This window comes from Synchiropus splendidus, chromosome 10, assembly GCF_027744825.2.
Source record: "Synchiropus splendidus isolate RoL2022-P1 chromosome 10, RoL_Sspl_1.0, whole genome shotgun sequence".
Taxonomy (NCBI): domain Eukaryota; kingdom Metazoa; phylum Chordata; class Actinopteri; order Syngnathiformes; family Callionymidae; genus Synchiropus; species Synchiropus splendidus.
Window position 1 is genome coordinate 16,554,694 of NC_071343.1, and position 16,899 is coordinate 16,571,592.

General features: G+C 45.9%; 1 protein-coding gene across 3 annotated transcripts; it reads left to right on the top strand.

The window, feature by feature from the left end:
* The first annotated feature begins 564 nt into the window (after nucleotides 1-564).
* On the top strand, nucleotides 565-9,902 carry LOC128765673 (NLR family CARD domain-containing protein 3-like). 3 transcript variants are annotated; one of them, XM_053876613.1, is made up of 13 exons: nucleotides 565-613; nucleotides 1,718-1,846; nucleotides 2,274-2,316; nucleotides 2,390-2,530; nucleotides 2,626-2,739; nucleotides 3,170-3,248; nucleotides 3,379-3,598; nucleotides 3,757-5,551; nucleotides 5,632-5,808; nucleotides 7,030-7,206; nucleotides 7,305-7,478; nucleotides 7,816-7,862; nucleotides 8,482-9,902. In XM_053876613.1, the coding sequence occupies exons 2-13, from the start codon at nucleotides 1,807-1,809 to the stop codon at nucleotides 9,018-9,020; spliced, it is 3,546 nt and encodes a 1,181-aa protein (XP_053732588.1). In that variant the 5' UTR covers nucleotides 565-613; nucleotides 1,718-1,806; the 3' UTR covers nucleotides 9,021-9,902. The 3 variants fall into 3 exon arrangements, with proteins under 3 accessions (XP_053732588.1, XP_053732589.1, XP_053732590.1); XM_053876614.1 differs by having other exon boundaries at nucleotides 594-613; nucleotides 2,233-2,316; XM_053876615.1 differs by lacking the exon at nucleotides 565-613 and having other exon boundaries at nucleotides 1,722-1,846; nucleotides 2,282-2,316.
* The last annotated feature ends 6,997 nt before the right edge of the window (nucleotides 9,903-16,899 follow it).

A 16,899-nucleotide genomic window follows, 5' to 3' on the forward strand; every position in this document is an offset into this window, starting at 1 on the left:
TCTACTGAGGAGCCCTCATCCATCCACAGGTGACCTGCAGGTGCCTGTCATGGATGAACATTCCTTTTGAGCATGTGATGAAGAAAAGCACAAAATGATAAAAACTAGGGTGAATATGGTGATGCACATGCCGCTTAGAGGGGTGGGAAAAAGGAGAGTAAAGTGACTGGTGGAATTGGCAGGAAAGTTATGGCTCGCAGAACTTGTGGGGGAACTCGCTGGAAATGTCATTAACATCGCCATCTCCTGCAGGGGTTGATGATAGTGAGGAAGGTCGAGCTGTTCCTCCTGTCTCCCTCCATGTTCAACAATCCCCATCAAAGACATGAACTGGATTTGAAGCCACTGAGAGAAAGCAAAGAACAAACAAAAAAAAGTTGCACATGACAGACTCAAATGAAGATTTCACGGTAAAGAATGACCAATATTAATGAGTTATGAAATGATTTCCTGCTGAAACAATCGTTGTAAAAAGCAGCTATGATCCACTGAACAGAAGTGAAAGTACTTGAAGCATTTAAAGTATTGAGGTGTGGCCAGCGAAGACAGCTTCCTCTTTAGAAAGTTCAGTCTTTGACATATGCTGTTTCTCACAGGTGAGCGAAGAGCTCAGGTGAGTTCACACATGGATGCTTGATTTGTTCTGCGCTCGTGTTTATAGAGGCTTCATTGTCTGACAGAGACGCTGCTGAGGTTGTTGAATTCTCTGCAGATTTAAAACTACATTATCTAGTTTGATAGAATTTCGGGAAATATTTGTTTTATGTCAATGACTGATGCATTTGCGCAGCTCTCAACCATACAGAATAATGGCGCAGGAATTTATTTGTCGGGACTTTATTTGGTTTTGTTGTCCCTCTGCTTCATCCAGTCAGCAGGATCAGCAGGTTTCACCAGTCGAGGAAAAGCTTGTTGACGTGACGGGCCAAATGAGGCGCAGCTTGGAGGCTTGTGTCGAGCCAAAGTGGGCGTGTAAAGAAGTGCAGTGAGATTTGGAGGAGCTCATGAAGATATCAGTTGTCAGTTATTACAGTCAAGTATTCAGGACACTATGGCGCTGAAATGTTATTGTTCAGTGAAGACTGATGCAGGATTGTGCTCTCTCTCTCTCTCTCAGTATCACTGCTGGTTGAGTGGATAGAGTTCATTGTTGTGATCCACAAAAACTTGTTGCCAGTTTTAAGCTCCACCCAATTCCCTGTCTGAGGAGCATGAAAGGCCTCCATATTAAAATAGTCAGGTGGATGGAGGCAGCTGAGGTGGTCTCAGCGATGCAAACCTAGAAATGTGAAAATAAGAGTTTTTAAACTTGAAAAGACTCTGTGAGTGAGAGCTGATGTCAGTGTTCAATGAACAACATTTCAGCACCATGGTACCATGAGCCTTGAGTATTTCATTGACTCCATTGTTGGCTGTGATTTATAAAGTCAGTTACGTACGGAACACTTCCGTTTAAAGTGTTCCGTTTTTGGTCGTTCTGATCGGAGCATTGCGCATGAGCAGCATCAGGTCATGATGGAGGAAACAGCAGGAACAGAGCAGGTGTTGGACCACAGAGTGTCTGTAGGAGTCACATGATCAGCAGCGTCTCACTGAAACCCACCTGCTCTGGTTGATGACAGACCTGGAGAAGCTCCATCACAGAGACCAGGCAACACACACACAGTTTTGAAGGTGAACGACAAACACAAATAACACCTCTGTTCATCTTCTACAGGACACACCCCCTCGCTCACTGGGCGAGATCCCTCCATCAGAGTGAGGATCAGAAGGAGCTGAGCTCAGCTGGAAGCTTCACCTGCAAACATGGACACAAGTCTTCAGAGCAGAGGAGAGACGCTCACAGGTCAGTGACTTTCTAACTCGACAGAATGTAGCACAGATGGTAGACAGGTCAGCTTGTGATTGTGAGGTTGCTGGTTTGATCCCAGCATCCTGACATGTTTGCGTCGCAGCCTACTGCCGTCAGTGTGTGAATGGCTGACTCAGCAAAAAGCACTTGGGTTGCTGGATGGGGATAGAAAGCGCTGTGTAAGGTTGAGCTGAGACTGAGGTCAGTGAGGTCACAGAGAAGAACCAGTGGCTCTGATGAGCAGCAGCTTCTTCCATCCACCAACAGACCATGCTGACCTCCATGTGGCATGTTGACATCACATGTGATGGACTCTTCTGTCCACGTCTTCTTCCTTCTCTCATGACTTTGTTCTGCTGCTCTGAACCTGATGATTGAAGTTCTGTTGTTGACACGAACCACCCATGATGATGCTCTAAAGCCCCTCAGGGTGAGGACCATGGCAGCCAGACCAGAGCTCAGAGGTGAGAAGATCAGTTCTCCTGTCAGAGCTCTAAATACATGTAACCATTTTCACACTGCAACTTCTGTGTTCAGAACAAAGCCACTCACATCAGAAGCTGCTGGACGAGGACACGGACCTGGACCTGCTCCCAGCTGTGTGTCTCTGAAGAGTGACAGGTCTATGGGAGGAAGAATGAACTTCAGAGGAGGACAGGACCATCAGAGCAGAAGCAGGTGACAGACGGGGCAGGAGCACCACTGAGAGGACCTCTAGTGGTCAGACGGTTAATCAGAGATTGAATTGTTTATCGGAGTTGTGTCTCCATCAGGATTAATCAGGAGAAACCAGAAGAGTCTGAACTCAGCTGTGTGTCTCTGAAGAGTGACGCATCGAAGATTCTTGATGTCAATTTGAAAGGAAGACAAGAGCCTTTGGGAGAAAGGTGAGGGTTTCTGTTCCTCTCCACTCATGTGATTGTTGGGTCTGATTAAAGGTCTCTGAGGCTCCTTCTGCTTGGACTGAAGATCAGATGAGACTTTATTCTTCCCACTATCTTCCACAATCTGGAAATGCTGGTTGTTATGGCAGGATCTGGTGTTTATTCAACTGGAGTCAAAAGTGCTGCTCCACGACGAGGAAACTGCACATTCAAGAGAAGAAGCAGTGAACTGAACTGATGAAACATGAACTCATGACTGAAGTGTGTGACAAAGTTCACGTCTGTTTCATCTGGTTTCCATGAATCTGGAGCTAGATTGTTCTGTTTCAGCTGAGCTGCACCTGGAAGAGTCACAGTCTGAGTCTTGACCTTCATCAGATCATCAGTGTCCTTGTGAAAGTAGAGCTGATTTACTGCCTGATGTTCTTCACAGAGAGGATCAGCAGGTCTCAGATGTTCTCAGTCTCCAGTGTGTCCAGCAGCATCAGACAGATCTGGACTCCACACTTCAGGTGTGTTCAAGTGCTAGCTCCTCCTGCTAACTACAACAGATGCTAACTCACCAGTCAGGATTCTGGTCACCTCTGAAGGTCAGCAGGTTTTCTCTCTGTCACATGATCAGGTCACATGTTTGTGTTTCAGCTGCTTGAGGAGACTGTCATGACCCTGGTGAAGAAGGAAGTGAGGAGAGTCCAAAGGTTCCTCAGTCCAGATGATCCCAAATACCAGGATGATGAGGAAGAGGTGAAGGTGACGTGTGATGAGGAGCAGATGAGGAGCAGCAGAGAAGCTTTCCTGGACTTCATCATGAACCTCCTGAGGAGCATGGAGGAGGAGGAGCTTGCTAGTCGTGTGTGGAGCAGTAAGAGGATTTGAACCTTCAACCTGCTGAATGTGAATCCTTCAGTCTAAAAGTCCATTTGAGCTGAAATATCTGGAGCTGATGGGAAGAATAATCTCGAGCTTGATCAGCTTCGCCTTCCAGAATCCTTTGATCATGTGACTTCTCTCTTCACTCAGGAAGTCGTGGTGGAGCGTGTGCAGGACGACTGAAGAGGAGCCTGCAGAAGAAGTTCCACAGTGTGTTTGAGGGGGTGGCTAAAGCAGGAAACTCCGCCCCTCTGAATCAGATCTACACAGAGCTCTACATCACTGAGGGGGGCACAGACCAGGTCAACCAGGAGCACGAGGTCCGACAGATCGAAGCAGCAACCAGGAACCAGACCAGAGCAGAAACTACCATCAGACAAGAAGACCTCTTTAAAGCCTCACCTGAGAGAGAGGGACCAATCAGGAGCCTGCTGACGAAGGGCGTGGCTGGCATTGGGAAGACCCTCCTGACACAGAAGCTGACTCTGGACTGGGCTGAAGACAAAGCCCACCAGAACTTCCAGCTCATGTTTCCTTTCACCTTCAGAGAGCTGAACCTGCTGAAAGACAAGAAGTTGAGTTTGGTGGAACTTGTTCATCGCTTCTTTCCTGAAACCAAAGAATCAGGACTCGGCAGCTTTGAAGGAGTCCAGGTTCTGTTCATCTTGGACGGTCTGGACGAGTGTCGACTCCCTCTGGACTTCAACAGTCGGGTCCTGACAGAAGCTACAGAGTCCACCTCAGTAGACGTCCTGCTGACCAACATCATCAGGGGGAAGCTGCTTCCCTCAGCTCACCTCTGGATAACCACCCGACCTGCAGCAGCCAGTCAGATCCCTCCTGAGTGTGTGGACATGGTGACAGAGGTCAGAGGGTTCACGGACCTCCAGAAGGAGGAGTACTTCAGGAAGAGGTTCAGAGATGAGGAGCAGACCACCATCATCTCTCACATCAAGAGCTCACGAAGCCTCTACATCATGTGTCACATCCCCATCTTCTGCTGGATCACTGCCACAGTTCTGGAGGACATGTTGAAGAGCAGAGAGACCAGAGAGCTGCCCAAGACCCTGACTGAGATGTACATCCACTTCCTGGTGGTTCAGGCCAAAGTCAAGAAGATCAAGTACCATGGAGGAGCTGGGATAGACACAGTTTGGGATCCTGAGAGCAGGAAGATGATTGAGTCTCTGGGAAAACTGGCTTTTGAGCAGCTGCAGAGAGGAAACTTGATCTTCTATGAATCAGACCTCACAGAGTGTGGCATCGACATCACAGCTGCTGCAGTTTACTCAGGAGTCTTCACACAGATCTTCAGAGAGGAGAGAGGACTGTACCAGGACAAGGTCTTCTGCTTCATCCACCTGAGTCTTCAGGAATTTCTGGCTGCTGTTCATGTCCACCTGACGTTCTTCAAATCTGGAGTCAATCTGCTTGATTCACAACAAACATCTGTACTGACAAGACTCTTTAGAAACAAACGTCTTCCAGGGCAGTTCTACCAGATAGCAATAAATGAAGCTGTAGAAAGTCCAAATGGACATCTGGACTTGTTCCTGCGCTTCCTTCTGGGTCTTTCTCTGCAGAGCAGCCAGAGTCTCCTTCCAGGTCTGTGGACACAGATAGGAAGTAACTCCTGGACCCATCAGGACACAGCAGAGCTCATCAAGAAGAAGATCAGTCAGAAAGTGTCTCCAGAGAGAATCATCAATCTGTTCCACTGTCTGAGTGAAGTGAAGGACACTTCTCTGGTGGAGCAGGTCCAACAGCAGCTGAGATCAGGACGTATCTCCACAGAGCAACTGTCTCCTGCTCAGTGGTCCACCCTGGCCTTCATCTTACTGTCCTCAGAGGAAGATCTGGAGGTGTTTGACCTGATGAAATACTCTGCTTCAGAGGAGGTTCTTGAGAGGCTGCTGCCTGTGGTCCAAGCTTCAAAGGAAGTTCTGTGAGTGGATCAAACACTGAAACATCTCTGATGATGTGAACTGAACATGAACATTTGATTTCCTTGTTCTTTTTATTCAGACTGAGAGACTGTCAGCTGTCAGAGAGAAGTGGTTCCCTTCTGTCCTCAGTCCTCAGCTCTCCGTCCTCTCGTCTGACACAACTGGACCTGAGCTACAACTATGACCTGGAGGATGCAGGAGTGGAGCTGCTGTCTGCTGGACTGAAAAGTCCACACTGTCACCTGGAGACTCTCAGGTCAGAACACATCATTTGTCCTGCTTCAGAGCTGAAATGTGAAAGTCAGAGGTGGAGACTCCAGCTTCAGAGAGTCACAGTTTTCCAATCAGTTTGCTCTTCAATGCAGCAGCTGATTCTCAGTGGCATCAGTCTCCAGCAGGTTCCTCCTGCAGTCATGTGACTGTGAGTTCCTGAGGAGAGGCTTGTTCTCCCTCATTCACACAGAGGTTTGCTGGTCCTGCTTCATGAAACCAAAACACCAAAGTTGCTGCTCAATTCCGGGAAAACCAACTCAGGCTTTTCCCTGAACCACCCTTCTGAAACATGCCCCGGGATCGTCCCACTATTCTGAACAGGACTTCACTGTGGGGGCGTTGAAGTACAGGACAGAATGAGTCCAAAACAGAAGAAAAGTCACTGAGTTTTCAACCACAGAAGATGGTCCCCAGGCACATTCACTTATGGTGGCCTGGGATTGTCTAGAATGCTGCTTCGTTTCCATGGTAATTTGCGGCGCCGACATTTCTGTTGTTCCAACAACATATTTGACTGATTTAAATAGGCCAATAGTGCGTTTGATGAGCTGAAACTTCAGCTGTGATATCTGGCGGTGCTGTATTCATGCAGGAGAGAGCTCTCTGCATTTAGCCACTCACACAGCTGCATCTGAACTCAGAGGACACGTCTGACAGCGGGACAGATGTGAGGCTCGGTCTCATAAAACAAACTCTGCATCAGTTTGGGTGACAAACAGAGCAGGACAGACGTGTATGTTACGCACTCAGGGGTTCACTAAGGCGTTATTTGTGAATAAAGTTCACCTTCACAAAGACGAAGAACAAGTTCTCTATGCAGGCCACGCTCTGTTCAGCCGCTCAAGTCACATCACAGAATGATGAGTGCCCGAAAAACAGACAAAAGTTAGAACATATTTCCTTGTTCACAGTTGATCTGTGATGTCACTTCCTGTTGGAGCAGCTGGATAAATATAAAGTCTCCCCTTTATCAACAACACCCCCAATATTTTGTTCCTCTTTCATCTGCTTTGTGTTTTTGTCTTCATGTTTAATCAAGTTGATCCTGACTGATATATACTGCTTCTAATATTCCAACTCTAATGTGATGATGATCTTCTGAGTGGAAAGAGTTCAGTGTGTCCTCCAATAAAGAGTTTAAAGTCTGGTCCAAATAGAGGATTGAAAAAGTCTCACTTGTTGATGACACTCGTCTCTTTCACAGCCTGAGCTGCTGTGAACTGTCAGAGAGAAGTGGTTCCCTTCTGTCCTCAGTCCTCAGCTCTCCGTCCTCTCGTCTGACACAACTGGACCTGAGCTACAACTATGACCTGAAGGATCCAGGAGTGAAGCTGCTGTCTGCTGGACTGAAGAGTCCATACTGTCCCCTGGAGACTCTCAGGTCAGAACACATCATCTCCTCTCTTCAGTTCTGCTCCACAACTGGAAGGTTCTTCTGCTCTCATGATTCTCGAAAACACTCTTCCTCCTTCACCACAGTCTGTCAGGGTGTGGGATCTCAGAGAGAGGCTGTGCTTCTCTGGCCTCAGCTCTGACCTCTAACCCCTCCCATCTGAGAGAGCTGGACCTGAGCTTCAACCATCCAGGAGGACCAGGACTGGAGCTGCTGTCTGCTGGAGTGGAGAGTCCAGACTGGAGGCTGGAGACTCTCAGGTATGGACAGAGCAGCAGAACCGACTGACTGTGCTCCAAAGAGCTTCAGACTGAACATGTGATCCAGGAGCAGACAGAGAGGATGTGGGTGTGGGACGCTGTTCAGACTCTTCATCTGAACTGAGCACATGAATCCACAACGCATGACATGTTCTGCTAGACTTCGCTGGACACACCAAGGAGACAGTAGAGACTGAGCAGCTGTTTAGAGATTCATCTTTGTTGTCACCAAAACAGTCATAAAAGAGCCGTCCACTTAGCAGCAGCAGATAATAGTCCTGAAACATCTGAAGTCACATGGATCTGCTCTCATCCTTCTGCCTCTTTCTTCCTCCAGGCTGGATCACTGTGGACCACAGAGGTTAACATCTGGACTGAAGAGATGTAAGTCTGTATCTCATTGCTTCATGAGAACTCCTCGACTCTGTCAGCTTCAAGTGGAGCAGCTGTGAAGTTAGTGACGTCATGTGACCCTTGGATCTGCTGCTGGAACTTGTCTTCATCAAGTCCAGGTCACTGCCCAGAACACTGCTCACCAATATGGTGTCCAGCAGCAGCTAGTGAGGAGCCTCCGTGCAGATCTAGAAGCAGCACTGTGGACTTTCCTCATCATCACATACAGATTCCCTGCACTCTCTTCAGTCTTTCACTCCAAAGTCTCAGGAGCTCTGAACATCATCATGTTCCCAAAACTAGTCTGGTGTTAGCGACAGGCTAGCTTAGCTCCTGACCTCACATGGAGACACTTGTGTCTTTCACATGGGACATCAGCTGCTCCAGATTATTCTGGGATGTTCCAGTCCTCCTGGTTCTTCTCTTGATGCCTCCCCAGTGTCACATGACTGTTGACCCATCACAGTTTGAACCTGTGGGCTCATGATCTCCACTGTAGCTCATGTTGACCAACAGAGCAGCCTTCCCTGGCTTGCTGGGACAATGATTGTCTCTTGAAGAGAAGGTCTGTTCTTCCTCCATCATCACCACGTGTGTCTTCTTCTCTCAGACTTCCGTCCACTCTCACTGGACCCAGACACAGCTCACCAGCGCCTCCTACTGTCCAACAACAACCACATGGTGGAGCTAGTGACGGAGGATCAGGAGTATCTGGACCATCCCGACAGGTTTGAGCAGTGTCCTCAGGTGATGAGCAGAGACGCTGTGACTGGTGTCTGTTACTGGGAGGTGGAGTGGAGAGGAAGAGTTTCTGTGGCCGTGACTCTCAGGAGAGACGGAGGGAAAGAAGATGAGTCTGAGTTTGGACAGAACCTTTATTCCTGGAGTCTGAGCTGCTCTGATGATGCTGGATATAAAGTCTGTCACAATAAGACAGAAACTGTCATCGAGAGCTCAGACGTCTCTCACAGAGTTGGAGTGTTGCTGAACGCACCTGCTGGATTTCTTCACTTCTACAGAGTCTCCTCTGGAGCCCGGCCTCGTCTCTGCTCCTTCTTCACCTCCACTGAACCTCTGTACCTGGGATTTGGACTCAGAGAGGCTCCTGGTTCTGGTTCCTCAGTGTGTGTGTGTGTGTGTGAGGCCTGAGTGTGTTCCTCCAACAAAATGTTGCTGGTTCAAATCATCTCCCCTGCTGACAGTGAGGAATGAAATCAAATTTCAAAAGAGTCTGAAAACATTTCCCTCCACTGCGAATGAACAGAAAATCTAGATTCTCCTCTGGATCTTTATCTTTTCCCACCAAGATTCCCCACTAAAGTGATGAGAATGGTAGCAGTGAGGAAGCGTGCAGCTGAGCTCCTCTCAGGAGGTCAGCAACTGTAACTAGAGAAATCATGAAAAATGACTCGCACTGTACCACAGAGGAGTCTCCACAGGTGATTTGAATTCCTCCCATTAGGTCACTGTTTCGGGTTGGAAAGTTTATGGCTGAAAATAGGTAAATAAAAGGATTGAAAAAAATATGTTGCATCAAAGGAAGAAGTTGTTGATGAAGACAGATTAAAGCATTTAAGTTATGTATTATATATTATTTGTAAATGCATTGCAGTCATTTAAAAAGCCTATAATAACTGCCGACTGTGAAAATAAAAACTGAAAATACACCGCAGTCACCTGGCAGAGGGTGAATCGAAAACGTCATTTATTGTACCTTTATAAATTTGCTTTTAGTCTGTGCGAGTTTTGCGTTTCTCCCATCTCAACATTTCCCATTGCCTCTTTTATAAAGCGCTTTCTTTCTCGCCATTCAACCGACTCTTCAGAAACACTATGGCGCCCTCTTGCGGCAGATCTCCTGAACTTTACGTGTCTGTGGTAGAGAATCATCATGAATTATTATTTAATTTACTTGTTAAATCTGACATCTGTGCTGTCACTTGCTCATTTTAGCTCGATTTCAATGTAGCACGATGTATTCATCGACAATACATCTGTTTAACACCAAAAATAAATCAAAATTAAAGATAATTGCGAATACAGAACCTCATTTCTTCACCTTGACCGAGGGTGGACGGGAGCCCGAGTGTGACATTTAAAGTGATCGTTCGTGACCACTAGGCGTCAGTGTTTGTTTTGGTATTCGGATGTAGGTCTGCTAACAACAGCAGGTCCACAGGCCCTGGACGTGTCCAACACGCTTGATCATGAAGAAAAAGGGAAGACACTTGATTGTGTGATGCAGCAGTTTGAGGAGCATTTCTCCCCTGAGAAGAATGAAACACGTGGACAACATCAGCATCTTGATAGTTTCCTGACAGACCTGGGGCTCACAACGCAGTCATGTGACTTTGCAAACCTGAATGATCCCATGGAACGTGACCAAATTGTGTTTTGAGTTGACGACAGGAACATTAGAGAGAGAGGCGTTTACATGCAGTGGAGCCAACCCTAGATGCTGCTCTGCAAGTCTGTCATGTCAGTGAGCTGTCTCAGATGCCTGAATAGACATGAGGAATGATGCTGCTGCTATGATCTCGCCAAACCCAGAAAGACTCTTGCACTGAGGGATTACGATGGAAAAGAGGTCAAATGCAGAAGTGTCAAAAAAATGACTGAACTCAAAAGTATTGTAGTGTCTGCTGGTAGTAGACAAAAACAGCCGCTCCGCAGTTTTGTTTCTTCTTTTATTTCACTCACACACTGTGTCGTGGTCTCCAGAAAACAGAAACAATTGCAACTCCTCTCTCTCCTCAACAACTCCCAAAAAACAGAACTCTCTCTGACCCCCAGCACAGCACCACGCTCCACCCTCACTCACTTGTCACCATTGAACTCTTAAAGGAACAGTAGCATAAACCCAGAATCATAGTATTGCGAGATCTCACGAACCTTTTTGTTGTTGTTGTTGTTGTTGTTGTCATGTCCCCTTAGGGCCTCCGTATATGATAGATTTCTAGACTTCTATAGATTATTTTTTCTTTGGGGCAGGAACAAACGATGCTGATGCGATGTACTGATTTTGATTCAGTCAGAAATAAAATGATCCTGTGGTGCGACGGAGCATAGAGGCGAGTAACAGCAGCCAACAGGAGACGTGACACACTGAGACTTAATAAATATCTGCCTTGTAGTTAAAAAAAGCAAAAAAGTAAAATAACAATAAAATTAATGGGGCATTCCCGACATTTCATTATATAAATGACAATATATCACTTTGTTTTGTTTTTCATTCTTGTTGCTTTTTGTGTGTGTTTTCGCTCCAATGAGTTCGAGTGTGTCAAAGCAAAACATTGACTGTACATTCATATAACTGAGACTGTGCTAAACATTTTTTACCCCAGGCTGTCAAACAGAATTCTTCATCAATTCAAACATCTGAATTCCGTTCTAATACTGAATTCATCTGTGATGACATCACCTGGATGATTTTTATGACCGGCACCTTGCAGGTCACCTGTGTCTGGATCAGTGCTCCTCAGTAGAACAGCTGCGTGTGATACAGTGCTGAATAAAGAATCTTGATCGTGTCATGGTGCTATCAGCCAACGCCACTCTGGATAATAATGGCATCATGTCAGACTATAAGGACGTCTTTTTTGAAGGACCCGGACTATTCCCAGGAGAATGTACGATACACCTTGACCCACCTGAGGCACCAGTGGTTTATCCACCAAGAAGGAGACCCCATGCTCTCAGACGTCGTCTCAAGAAATGGAGGAAACCAGTGTCATCATCCAGGGTTTCCATCGCATATTAACTAGCCACGGTTTAAACCAAGTGGTAACGTTGACATAAACGGATAACAGAAAATGCACCATGGAGGTGGACGTGAACATGACGGTTTTCATGGAAAAATCCCAAAACAAACCTCATAATGACTGTAGTCCATTGCTTGCGGAACTCAAGTCGCACATTCTGGCCAGACATATGAAGAGACGGGCCGCGTGAGGACAGCTTGGAATGAGGGCAGATTTACTTGTCATGATTAAAACCCAGCGTTTCCAGTTCAGTCAACAACAAAACTCTGTTTCTTTATCTCTATTTATTGATCGTCCTGTCCCTGTTTGGTTGTTGGTGGGGGGCACAGTTTAAGACTGGCCAAAACCCACTTGTCAAAGAGTCTGGGTCAACGCACTCGTCGTTGGGGAGAAGCCGCGCAGGTAAACTCAGAATCTGCCGTCCACATGACCCTCAGCCAACACTGCCAAGCGAACTGACGTCCGCTCTGGATACTTACAGAAACATCAAAGTTGATGACATTCAACACACCATTTGGGCGTTATGACTTCTTCCACTTGGTATTATTTCAGCCCAAGATCAGTGTCAAAGAAAAATAGATGTGACACACCAGGGTCTGAATGGAGTGGTCGCAATAGTAGACCACATTCTCTTCTATGGTCAAACCAGAGAAGAGCACGATCAGGTGAGAGAGGCTGAACCTGAAAACTATGAGAAGCAGTGAGGTCAGATGATGATCAAACCAGACCCAACTAAGGTCTTAGCCATTAAGAAGAAGAAAGCGTGCAGAGCTAGAGACACTGCTGGGCAACCATCTCGCTGAGTTTGCACCAAGCCTCTCAGAGATCCACCACAGTTGCTGCAACAGTCAAATGGCTTCTTATGGGACAAGTATTGCCACCCTGACCTCGTGGTACCAACCTTTAGCCAATGTACGGCTTCACTGCAAGATTTATTCTGCTAGTGAGTCTGGTGGTGGATTCTCAGTGTGGCTCTGAACCCACATGTCCGTTGTTTGACATGTCTTACTCTTTGATTAGTATATCACTTGACATGTTCAAAAAATAGAAGAGAGGAACTTCAATTGTTGAGACCAGACCTGACCAAACAGTCCATAGCAGAAAGTAGTGGAACCCCAAAACACAACTTTGAATAGAACCATAGACTAGAACATTGACTGCAACACCGTCTCTGCATCTTACACTTTTCACAACTCTCTGACAGTATACTTGGCACCGTCAGCTAGCCGAGCATAAACCATGACTCTAACTGACATACATTCGACGGAACTACTATATTATGAACGTTACATTTCATCAAACACATTCCTCACTCTACTCCCTTATTTTGGGACATATGCAGGGTTTATGGTGGAGTGTTAACCCACCTAGCGGAGAAAAAGAGGCGACAACTTTTAGCCAATGTACAGCTGCGCTACAAGATTTGTTCTGGAGCCAGTGCCTCTGAGGACTGTTGGACTATGGACTACCTCACTAGCATCATAACACAACGCAACAATGAACGAAATAAAAATATGTGTATGTGGTGTCTGTTTTTATCTATGTATTCTATTAAACCTATTGTCTTTATTTATTCATTTATTTTGAACTTACTGTGTTTCAACCCTTTCCAGAAGCAGCACGATGATGCCTTTAAGGAAATGAGCCCAGTTCTTGCAGGCCGTGATGCTGACATGGATCTTACCTTACAGGTAGATGCTTCAAAGTATGGACTCATCAGTTGTGCAACAAAATCTCTCCCTGACAGCCATATTCGCAACACACAGGTTGAGAAGGAAATGTACAGTTTGGTTTCAAAAGCTTCCATCAATATGCATATGGCCGACATGTCCACGTGGACTCGGACCACAAGCCCTTGGAGTCCATCATGAAGAAGCCTCTGTCAGCCGCTCCACCAAGGCTGCGAAGAATGATTCTCGCTGACATACTGTGAAGGAAGTTTCTGACACCACAGGACCCCTCCACCAGTGAGGGATTGGACATGCAAGTGCAAGTTCAATGTTGAGAAATATGGTCGATGAGATTCAGTCATTTTACATAGTAGATGATTTTGTTTCTTTATAGAACAAGTTATAAAGCTAAATGTTATTTTTGCTGGACAGTAAATTTGATTTAAATAGTGTCAAGAATTATGCACATTGTTATATATCGCTTTTGTTTTCTGGAGGGGGAAGTACTATTAATACATGATCACATCAATTGGATTATTTATTTATTTATTTTAACATGTCTATGTCTGGACAGCGGGTCCTGAGTGGAACGGCTGCTTGTGATACAGAACAATGTGCTGAATAAAGAGTCAGTAGCAGTTGGAACTTGATCATGTCATATATAAAAACCTGAAAACAACACTCCGACTCAGAAACAGCAACAAGCCCATCTTCTTGCCGGTCCTTACAATCACCAACTCTTCTTTTATTCGTCTCCATGTCATACCAATATACTAATAGAAACAAAACAAATACCGACTCCACCATAGACACAAAACGCTCATGAGCTCTGCCGCAAGAGGGCGCCAGAGTGTTTCTGAAGAAGCAGTTGAATGACATGTTTTCTTGCCATAGACATCACCAGAGCTCATGATTTGGTACAAGCGCAGCTCAAAAGGTTTGCAAGTAGCAGCAGGGGTCATCCGAACAAGCAAGCTGTACTGTTGGTCAGCAAAAAGAAGTTTTTTTGTTCTTTTTTCCCGGCAAAAGGAAAGCACTGTAAATGTACAATGTAATGTACAAGAAAGGCGATACATTCAGTCGATGACAAGGACAATAGAGAAGAATAAATAAAATAAAGAGAGTGACATGCCGGCAGCTACTGTTGGACTCATGTAAATGTTTCGGGAACAGGACAGGAACAACAGGCGTCAGGGCCGCGTAAGACAGGAAATCAAAGCGCGAATCTATCACTCACAGATGGAAGAGTTCTCTTCACGGATGGCTGTTGCTGGAGACACATCTCTGGACCATTGCATGTAGGTGCAGCCGTCGTGGAAGCAGACAACCCCATGGATCCAAACTCACCTTGCCCTCTGATCTGGACAAGCGACGAGTTCACTAAACCTTCCGCACAAGCAGCCGAGCTGATGGCAGTGTGTGTGGCCCTGGAGCGGCGTGGACATTGGTTGCCCGTGGCAATGCGGAACATAGACGTGAATACACTCCAATTTTAGGGTGTCTCAGTTCTCCCATTGTTCCTCTGTGCCCTTGATGCATGCGTGGACGTCAGGTAGTTATAGTGTCATACATAACAGCATGTGAGGTGGCATCCCTCTCACCAGTAAAACTCAGGTACGGTGACAAGAGATGAAGCTGAACATCTGCCATGATGCTCTTTTACTCGCCCTGACCAGCAAGGCAACTTCTGCTGGATGAAATGTGAGCTGCTCAGTGAATGAATGATGGAAAAGTGGGTCCATGAGACGACTGGAAATTCAGGGTGTCCAGTTTCTCATGTTTTTCAGTTTCTGCCTTTCCTCCCACTCCTGAGCAACTGCAACATCATGTGTTTAATAAAACTGGGTTGCAGACATTTACCCTGAAATGTTTTCTTTTTTAATCTCTTCGCAGCCAACGTCAAGTGTATGAAGTTGGAGTCTGATCCCCCACATACCCGTCCCGAGGACGGGGTGGTGCTCATGGAGTAGACCATGACCAAAGGTCAGAGAATGATACATTCCAAATGAATTTTCGAAGAACAAATGAGGATGATGTGCAGATGATGATGTTGTGTTTTAGTTGTGTAGCCCATGGGCCTCCAGTATTTTTAGCACCACCTACTGGCATAGTGACAAACAATATTTTTACACACCAAGTCACAAATAACTAGTTTGTTGTAGCTTGTGAATGCAGTCGAATTTTAGGGTGTAAAGGATACGATTGATATAAACATCAATTCATGTATTGATATTTCTCCAAAAACATTTTAATTGTTGAAGACAATGAATGGCTTGGTGCGATGGGCGGCCGAAATAACATTTTTGTTATTTTACAGATGGCTCCCCAAAACCCCTCACCACCACCACCACCACCGGACTGATGGCAACCCCCTGCTCCTGTGAGGGAAGCAAGGTCACAGAATAATCTTTGAAGAAGAAATGAGGATGATGTGCAGTTTGAAGCATCGTCGCTCGCTCTCATCCTCCCTGCACATGTTTATTTGTGTTTTCTGTTTTCATCCAAAAGCACATTTTTTTAAATTATTTGGAAATAACTTTCATTGGTTTATTTGTGTTTGCTTTCCTTTGATCACCTGTTACACACACACACACAATCTCCCACAAAGCCCCCTCTGTCTCATTTCCCTCAGTACAGACACATGGATCGAGCCCATGAAATGAACTCTTCAATATCTTCTCCAAGGTTTAACTGTATATTGTGCAGAATGATTGTGTGACTGTAGTCAGTGATAGCAATGTGTTTTTCAGTTCAGAGAGAATGTGAAAGAAAGACATTGTGCTCCACTTGTTTGACATGAACTTCAATCTACCTATTACACGGAAATGATGTTGTCATGTGGCCAGTATCACTCAGTATCCCTCACAGTTTCAAATCTGGCTCCTCTTGCACTTGAGGTCGCCTGCTGAGACTTTCAATCAAGGCCTCCTAATAATTAACAAAGAAAACATCTGGCTCAGAGAACAATATAAAAACTCTCAGTCCACTGAGCTCGGATTTGATGTGTGTTTCAAAAGCTGTGCACCCAGATCTGCTCTCCGTCTCCATGAAGAAAAAGACATCAACTCCCCGTTGGTGAGTCGAACCCCACTCTTCTGCATGTCAGGTGAAGATACTGTCCCCTATATTAACAATGATATTCCTTGAAAGCTGCCCACAACAGTTCCTGGGCTCTGTGAAAACAAAGCTGTTTTTGTCATCCACATGGTTTTGAATCAATGTAGTACATATAGCACGACTGTAGGGGCGCTGTCATGCTCTAGCACGACGCTTGTGCAAATCAAGCTTGTGCACTAAATATTAGCACTGGAGCGTAAACAAATCGATCAATGAGAGACGTTGGTGTTTACAGACAACACAGTTGATCTTCCATTAGAATCAGGGGATTAGAATTAGGGGCAGTGACACGAAGTAACGTGGCAGTGGACGTGGCCTGGACGACAGTGATGCTGGTGTCCAGGTCCAGATCAGCTGGCAGACCACACACACTCACACCAGGGTGGAATCCCGACGGCTGCAGTGCGATGGACAGCTGGAGGCTGTGGATATAAAGTCGGCTCATTGAGGATCCCGAAACAGGATTCAGTTTTGAAACAG

Excerpts from the sequence above, each read along its gene's own strand:
- LOC128765673 (XM_053876613.1), top strand. The coding sequence starts at position 1,807 with ATGGACACAAGTCTTCAGAGCAGAGGAGAGACGCTCACAG. Across the intron at positions 2,531-2,625 it reads GACCATCAGAGCAGAAGCAG|GATTAATCAGGAGAAACCAG; the intron begins GTGACAGACGGG and ends TGTCTCCATCAG. Across the intron at positions 3,599-3,756 it reads TGCTAGTCGTGTGTGGAGCA|GAAGTCGTGGTGGAGCGTGT; the intron begins GTAAGAGGATTT and ends CTCTTCACTCAG.